Source organism: Sapajus apella, unplaced genomic scaffold, assembly GCF_009761245.1.
Source record: "Sapajus apella isolate SASKATOON/1434 unplaced genomic scaffold, GSC_monkey_1.0 scaffold71, whole genome shotgun sequence".
Classification (NCBI taxonomy): domain Eukaryota; kingdom Metazoa; phylum Chordata; class Mammalia; order Primates; family Cebidae; genus Sapajus; species Sapajus apella.
In genome coordinates this window covers 9,445,876-9,454,915 of record NW_022437011.1, presented here as the reverse complement: position 1 = coordinate 9,454,915, position 9,040 = coordinate 9,445,876, and the positions used below count along the sequence as shown (strand labels likewise).

At 42.0% G+C, this 9,040-nt stretch overlaps 1 protein-coding gene across 2 annotated transcripts in view; it reads right to left on the bottom strand.

Annotated features, from left to right (window-relative positions):
* The window catches only part of UBE2D2 (ubiquitin conjugating enzyme E2 D2), a 40,161-nt gene that overhangs the window by 6,743 nt on the left and 24,378 nt on the right, over positions 1–9,040 (bottom strand). For both annotated transcript variants that reach the window (XM_032250556.1, XM_032250555.1), the window contains one exon: positions 1,677–1,770. In XM_032250556.1, coding sequence (XP_032106447.1) covers positions 1,677–1,770 — 94 coding nt within the window. The remainder of the gene's footprint in view (positions 1–1,676; positions 1,771–9,040) is intronic.

Genomic DNA, 9,040 nt, shown 5'->3' with positions numbered 1-9,040 from the left:
GGAGGCTGAGGCAGGAGAATTGCCTGAACCCAGGAGGCGGAGGTTGCGGTGAGCCGAGATCGCGCCATTGCACTCCAGCCTGGGTAACAAGAGTGAAACTCCGTCTCAAAAAAACTATCCAACCTCTCCTGTCTAATTCCTCCTATAATTTCACTGAATAGTACATAAAACAACAGATGTTATTAGTGCTAGGCATGGTAGTATATGCTTATAAGCCTAGCTACTCCAGAGGCTGAGAAGGAGGACTGCTTGAGCCCAGGAGTTTTGCGATCAGCCTAGGTAACACAGCAAGACTACATCTCAAAAAAAAAAAAAAACTGAAGATTTATGAAAAGATAAAGTGCTACTAAAACACTTTTAGCTACTATCTCTTTTGATATCTTGACCACTGTTCAATAATTCATAGTACAATTCTAAAATATCCAAATCCTATATCAAATTTTGTTTTTAAAAGAAATTCAGGGCTTTCATGTCTAATGGCATTTATTTATTTTCTTCCTTTAGATTATGTCAAATGGTAGAAAATCAATTCTCTTTTCCCATTAATTCACAAATACCTATGAGAGACAAATGGGCACTTGATGAAAAATGCTTTATGCATCAAAAGACAAGCATAAAGCATTAAGCTGTTGAAAAATATACCATAGAAAAGTTTTTGTATAGGCACAGTGGTTCATGCCTGTAATCCCAGCACTTTGGGAGGCCTAGGTGGGCATATCATTTAAGGTCAGAAGTTCGAAACCAGCCTAGCCAACATGTTGAAACCTTATCTCTATTAAAAATTTTTTTAAAAATGAGCCTGGCATGATGGCCTGTGCCTGTAATACCAGCTACGCGGGAGACTGAGGCACAAGAATTGCTCGAACCCAGGAGGCCCAGGTTGCAATGAGCCGAGATCACACCATAGCCCTCCAGCCTGGGTGGCAGAGTGAGACCCTGTCTCAGGAAAAAAAATGTTTTTTAGGGCTGGGCGCAGTGGCTCATGCCTGTAAATCCCAGCACTTTGGGAGGGCGAGGCAGGCAGATCACAAGGTCAGGAGATCGAGACTGTCCTGGCTAACATGGTGAAACCCTATCTCTAAAAAAAATAATAATAATTTAAAAAAAAAAAAAAAAAGGTTTTGGGAGAAAGGGGGATTTTATTAAAAAATCAGGGATAAGACTGACATCATCTACTTATTTATTTATCTATTTATTTGCAGACAGAGTCTCGCACTGTCGCCCAGGCTGTAGTGCAGTGGCATGATCTCAGCTCACTGCAATTTTCGCCTCTTGGGTTCAAGCAATTCTCTTGCTTCTACCTCTCGAGTAGCTGGGACTACAAGCGTGCGTCACCATGCCCAGCTAATTTTTTTGTATTTTAAGTAGAGACAGGGTTTCACCATGTTGGCCAGGATAGTCTTGATCTCCTGACCTTGTGATCCGCCCACCTTGGCCTCCGAAAATGCTGGGATTACAGGAGTGAGTCACCGTGCCCGGCCGGCATTGTCTACTTATGATACTCAATGCATATATTCCTCTTTATATTAGGAATTTAAAAATTTATATTAGGAATATAAGTATATTAGGACTTCACTTTAAGTATCTGGCCCATATTCAGCCCTTAAACAAGAAAGATTTGTGACAAACATCTCCATCCCACCACAGATAACTTTCCATCTTGAGGCCATACTTACTTTTCTCTATCTGTTTTGTAGATCCGAGCAATCTCAGGCACTAAAGGATCATCTGGATTGGGATCACACAACAGAGAACAGATGGACAAGAGTACTAGAATGAAAACAATTTGTATAAATTAGTAGAGGATAAAAGCAAAGGGCTGAGACACATGAGACACCAAAACATGAGAAAATTCTAAGAATTTATACTGTAATGCCTAGCAGCTTTCTAAGTTTTACTTAACTTTATATTGACAGTAATCAACACAGATTTTAAGAAGCTTAAATAGACTTCAGGTTAGGTCATTAAAAAGTAAAAATGTAAACAAATAGCAGAAAATTAATGTTACATGGCAACTTGGTCTCCCAGATATGAATATAAATCCCTTTGTGCAAAGTCTCACAATAATCCCATGATGTAAGAAGAGTTGATATGACTGACTGTATGCCTGAACTCATAAGGGAGCTGGCCCAGACAGGTGCAGTGACCTGTTCAATGTCCCTGACTAGTAATTAGAAGAGAATTAGAACTTGGTCTAAATCCTAGACCAAGAACATTTGTCAGATCCCATAAAGTACAATTTTCAGAAACCAATTTTCAAGAATAAATGGCTTTCAAAATTCCAAAGATAGGCCAAGTGCAAAGGCTCACTCCTGTGATCCGAGCACTTTGGGAGGCCATGGCAGAAGAACTGCTTCAGGCCAGGAGTCTGAGACCATCCTAGGCAACACAGTGAGATTCTGTCTCTACAAAAAATAACAAATAAATAAAGCCAGATGCGGTGGCACACTCCTGTGGTCCCAGCTGCTTAGGAGGCTGAGGTGGAAGGATCACTTACACCCAGGAGGTCAAGGCTGCATTGAGCTGTGTTTGCACCACTGCACTCCAACCTGGGTGACAGAGTGAGATCCTGTCTCAAAAAAAAAAAAAAAAAAAAAAAAAAAAGCCACACTACTGAATATTCTTAGCAAAAATGACAACCATAAAATCCAACAATCACTGTTTTTCAGTGGCAGGCATCACATTCAGGTAATTGTTTTGTTTCATTTTCAGTTGAAAACAATTTCATTTAAATCAAGAACATAAATGCAAACACTTGCCCCCAAATGGGGATGGCCATACACTCATTACAGAGAATACAACATACTTCTATGAATGTCTCAAATTCTCTTCAGTGACGATTTAGAATCTCATCTAAGCCATTTCCTCGGTGACAACCTGGGATGTAGCAGACAAATCTCAATAGTGTAATTTCCTTTGTTCAAATCTGTCATTAACTTATGTTTTTAAATATTTATTTATTTATTATTTATTTACTTAGAGATGGGGTCTCACTCTGTCACCCAGGCTGGAGTGCAGTGACTCGATCTCAGCTCACTGCAACCTCTGCCTCCTGGGTTCGAGCGATTCTCATGCCTCAGCCTCCCAAGTACCTGGGATTACAGGCGAAAAGTCATCCTCTCACCTCACTCTCCAGGTGAGACTAAAGGTAAGCATCACCATGTCCAGCTAATTTTTTTTTTTTTCTTGTAGAGATTGGGTTTCACCATGTTGGCCAGGCTGGTCTTGATCTCCTAGGCTCAAGTGATTCAATCGCCTCAGCCTCCTGAAGTGCTGGGATTACATGTGTGAACTACCACGCCTGACTGTATCTATCATTAACTTATGTATTCCTTACTGAATGCAGAGTGGGGGCATAAGGTCACTGATTACATTAAGTTCAGTAGCCTCAGACACAATGAAATAAATTTAAATCCTCTATACTAATGCTTATAGAGCTCAAGCTATCTTACTTTTCTCTAACGTTCTGTACAAAGAGCTAATAACTCTGAGCCCACTTTCCTCCCAACACATAAATTCAGCAGGGAAAAAATTCACTCATTTTTCTATCAAATCTATCCTATAGAGATCAAGGGCTTCTGAGAAGTAAAGAAAAAGTTCACACGCCCTTTATCATTCAGTTTGGTAACAAAAACGCTTTTTCCTTGCCTTAAGAGTATATGGGTCAGGCACCGTGGCTCACACTTGTAATCCCAGCACTTTGGGAAGCCAAGGCAGGCAGATCACCTGAGGTCAGAAGTTCGAGACCAGCCTGGGAGACATGCCAAAAATCCCAGCACTTTGGGAGGATGAGGTAGGTGGATGATGAGGTCAAGAGATCGAGACCATTCTGGCCAAGATGGTGAAACCCCATCTCTGCTAAAAATATAAAAATTAGCTGGGCATGGTAGTACATGCCTGTAATCCCAGTTACTCAGGAGGCCGAGGAAAGAGAACCACTTGAACCCAGGAGGTAGAGGCTGCAGTGAGCCGAGATTGTGTCACTGCACTCTAGCCTGGGGACAGAGCGAGACTCCATTTCAAAAAAACAAAACAGACCAGGCGCGGTGGCTCAAGCCTGTAATCCCAGCACTTTGGGAGGCCGAGGCGGGTGGATCACAAGGTCGAGAGATAGAGACCATCCTGGTCAACACGGTGAAACCCCGTCTCTACTAAAAATACAAAAAAATTAGCTGGGCATGGTGGTGGGCATCTGTAATCCCAGCTACTTAGGAGGCTAAAGCAGGAAGAACTGCTTGAACCCGGGAGGCGGGGGTTGCAGTGAGCCAACATCGCACCACTATACTCCAGCCTGGGCAACAGAGAGAGATTCTGACTCAAAAAAAAAAAAAAAAAGAATTAAAAGAAAGGTTTTTGTTTTTTTTTTTTTTTTTTTTTTGAAAAATCGGGAAAGATGTTTTCTGGCTCTTCATTCCTGTTGCCCATAATTCTGGCAGCTGGCATTTCAAAAACATTTTCCCATTGCCAGGTGTCACCACCTGAAGCCCTCTTCAAGCACAGAACATTCTAACATCAATTAAGAAAAACTTCATGTATTTCCTGGAAATGACAACGAAGAGTTAGAAATTTTTGAATGTTCCTTTAACTCATTCTTCTCGTTATTCTAATAAATCAACTTTAAAGGATACATTTTAAAGAAAGAACTTTTCTGACTTTCTTGCCAGGGAAGAAAAGTGGGGTACTGGCTATTTGGACCTTGTGAAAAGATTCTTGGTATACTACTTAGCTTCTTGAATTCGTGAAAAATTCATTTTGGCTTATAATATACTGATACGGTTTGGATCTACGTCCCCACACAAATCTCATGTTCAACTGTAATCCTCAATGTTGGAGGTGGTGCCTGGGAGGAGGCGACTGGATCATGGGGGTGGATCCTTCATGAATGCTTTAGCACCATCCCTTTGGTGCTGTTCTTGTAATAGAGTTCTCATGAGATCTGGCTGTTTTTTTGTTTGTTTTCTAAATAGAAAGGTGGTTTCATCGTGTTGGACAGGCTGGTCTCAAACTCCTGATCTCGTGATCCACCTGCTTCAGCCTTCCAAAGTGCTGGGATTACAGGTGCGAGCCATGCGCCTGGCCTAGATCTGGTTGTTTAATAGTGTGTGGCACCTCCTCCTATCTCTCTCTTGGTCCTGCTCCTGCCATGTGAGACAGGTGGCTCTAACTCTGTCTTTTGCCGTGAGTAAAAGCTCCCTGAGGCCTCCCTAGAAGCAGATGCCACCATACTTCCTAGATAGCCCCTGAAACTGTGAGCCAATTAAACCTCTTTTCCTTATAAATTATCCTGTCTCAGGTATTTCTTTATAGCGCTGCAAGAATGGACTGATACATGTACTATACTTTCCTCTTCTGTAAAGAACAGAGTCTTGCTCTGTTGCCCAGGCTGGAGTGCAGTGGCATGATCTTGGCTCACTGCAAACTGCCTCCTGGGTTCAAGCGATTCTCGTGCCTCAGCCTCCTGAGTAGTTGGGACTACAGATACACACCACCATGCCCAGCTAATTTCTGTATTACTGGTAGAAATGGGGTTTCACCATGTTGGCCAGGCTGTTCTTAAACTGACCTCAAGTGATCCACCTTCCTCGGCCTTCCAAAGTGGATTATAGGCATGAGCCATGTTGCCTGGCCAGTATTAATCATTTTCACTAGTGTTATAACCCACAGTTACATTCACTCTAAAAACATACAATCAAATGGCTTTATGGCACACTTATCTACTTCAAGTTTTTTTTATATTTAGGTTCCCATCACGTATCTTCAAAGTAGAGGGAATACTGGGTCAAAATTTCTGTCCTTGAAGACAGGCTATATGTTAAAGAAATAATATCACACAGGATTAAGGTGTTTCATAAAACTACTTGAACATACATTCCATTTACAAAAGAGACTCATTAAAACCTTAAACTTTTGTGAGGCCCAGGTGGGTGGATCACGAGGTCAGGAGATTGAGACCATCCTGGCTAACACAGTGAAACCCCATCTCTACTAAAAATACAAAAAATTAGCCGGGCATGGTGGCATGCGCCTATAGTCCCAGCTACTTCGGAGAGGCTGAGGCAAGAGAATCACTTGAACCCGGGAGGCAGAGGTTGCAGTGAGCCAAGATTGCACTACACTCCAGTCTGGGCAACACAGCGAGACTCTCAAAAGGATAAAAAAACAACAAAGAAAAACCTTAAACTTAAGACAGTTAATACAATCAAATTCAACAAAATGGCATTGCAACTATTTTAAAGGATAGCTATCGAGCTAGAGAGAACCTAACAAATCAAAATTGTAATAACCCTCATTTACAATATCTGGAAAAAAAAATCAAGGCTAAGCAAGAGAAGGGGAAAAACAAAAAGAGATATGGTGGCCAGGCGTGGTGGCTCAAGCCTGTAATCCCAGCACTTTGGGAGGCCGAGGCGGGTGGATCACAAGGTCAAGAGATCGAGACCATCCTGGTCAACATGGTGAAACCCCGTCTCTACTAAAAATACAAAACATTAGCTGGGCATGGTGGCGCGTGCCTGTAATCCCAGCTACTCAGGAGGCTGAGGCAGGAGAATTGCCTGAACCCAGGAGGCGGAGGTTGCGGTGAGCCGAGATCGCGCCATTGCACTCCCGCCTGGGTAACAAGAGTGAAACTCTGTCTCAAAAAAAAAAAAAAAAGAGATATGGCAATAATTTCAGCTATCTTTTGCCTCAAACACCCCACCCCACCAAACACACGCCTCTTACATAATTCCACTTCTCTTGGTCCCATTACTAGATTTTTATCTCTGTTGCTACTGAGTGAAGGAAGTGCAACCAATGGGAACTTCACCAGGCCAGGCAATTACAAAAACAGGTCCACAAACACATTCTCAAGTAGCTCTTGAATTGTAAGGGAGCCCACGAAAAGAAAAGTAGATACTTCTCTAAAAAACTATTTCATTACAACTTTAAAAAATGTGGTTCTCTGGCATTCTGTTTTTATTTCTGCTTAGGACTCCAGAAATTTTAAATTAATGCCTCACAGTTTTGTTTGCTTTAAAAAATTAATTTGTGGTCAGGTGTGGTGGCTCAGGCCTATAATCCCAGCACTTTGGGAGGCCGAAGTGGGAGGATCACCTGAGGTCGGGCAGGCAGATCTCCTGAGGTCAGGAGTTCAAGACCAGCCAGGCCAACATGGTGAAACCCCACCTCTACCAAAAATACAAGAATTAGCTTGGCATGGAGGTGGGCACTTGTAATCCCAGCTACTTGGGAGGCTAAGGCAGGAGAATCACTTGAACCTGGGAGGCCAAGTTTGCAGTGAGCCGAGATTGCATCATTGCACTCCAGCCTGGGCAACAAGGTTAAACTCCATCTCAACAACAAAAATCTCACACCACATTTCACCACACAAATACCAAACTAACATTGCTTGTCGATTTCTGGCCAATTAACATACTTTTCTATATAACTCTTGTACTATATAACTCTTTTCTGCTTTTTTCAAACACAAATATTTTCACAATATTTGTAAGGATCAATATTCTTTTTTTTGAGAGAGAGTCTCCCTTTGTCACCCACGCTGGAGTGCAGTGGTACCATCTTGGATCACTGCAACTTCCGTCTCCTGTGTAAGTGATTCTCCTGCCTCAGCCTCCTGAGTTGCAGGGACTACAGGCACATGACATCACACCTGGCTAATTTTTGTATTTTTAATAATGACAGGATTTTGCCATGTTGGCCAAGCTGGTCTCGAACTCCTGGCCTCAAGTGATCTGCCGCCTCAGCCTCACAAAGTGCTGGGATTACAAGTATTGGCCACCATCCCTGGCCAGGATCAATACTCTTTTAAATGCATATGGTAGAACTGATTTATTTCTTCCTCTACTGTAAGTAATTTCTCATTTCCAGAACTAATTCACCCTGTCACAAATGTACTTGCATACAAAGTTTTTTCAGCATTTGGGATTGTTTTCTTAGTATAAATAAATGAAACCAGAATTATTGGGTGAATGGGCATAGATGATTAAGTCTCTAAATACATAATAGCAGACTGGGCTCTACAAATTTATACTTCTACTTGAAGTATATGAGTGTTCATTTCAATGTACCTCGTTAGCATTTCATATTCTTTTTAAAAGATCTTTGTTAATTAAAAAGGTGAAAAATGGGAACTTAACATTTACTTCTTTAATTCTTGGTTCCCCTGTGTCCATTCATCTATCGGGATCTAAATTTTCTCCTGACTTTTGTACTTCATATTTTAAACATATTAACCCATTACCATATTTGATTTTTCTCTTAAACAACTGATTTCATTTTCAGAAAAGTACATCCTGTGAGCTCTTTTATCACCTTTCAGAATAGAGTGGTGAAAACTGATAAATATATATATATTTTTTGAGACAGAGTCTCATGTCTCACTCTGTCGCCCAGGCTGGAGCGCAGTGACATGATTTTGGCTCACTGCAAACTCCGCCTCCCAGGTTCAAGAGATTCTCCTGCCTCAGCCTCCCAAGTAGCTGGAATTACAGGCATGTGCCACCATGTCCAGCTAATTTTGTATTTTTAGTAGAGACAGGGTTTCGTCATGTTGACCATGATCTGGAATTCCTGACCTCAAATGATCCACCCACCTCGGCCTCCCAAAGTGCTGGGATTACATGCATGAGCCACCACGGCTGGCCACAAACATTCATTTTTGTTTTTCTTAATAAATTTCCAGATTATTTGGTTGGGCGCTATGGCTCACACTTGTAATCCCGGCACTTTGGGAGGCTGAGGCAGGCAGATCCTGAGGTCAGGCGTTCGAGACCAGCCTGGCCAATATGACAAAACCCGTCTCTACTAAAAACATAAAAATTAGCTGGCAGTGGTGGCAGGCACCTGTAATCCCAGCTACTTGGGAGGCTAAGGCAGGAGAACTGCTTGAACCCAGGATGCGGAGGTTGCAAGTGAGCTGAGATCACACCACTGCACTCCGGCCTGGGCGACAACAGCGAGACTCCATCTCAAGAAACAAAAACAAAAACATTCATACCAGTGTCCATCTTCTTTTTTTTTTTTTTTTTTTTTGAGACGG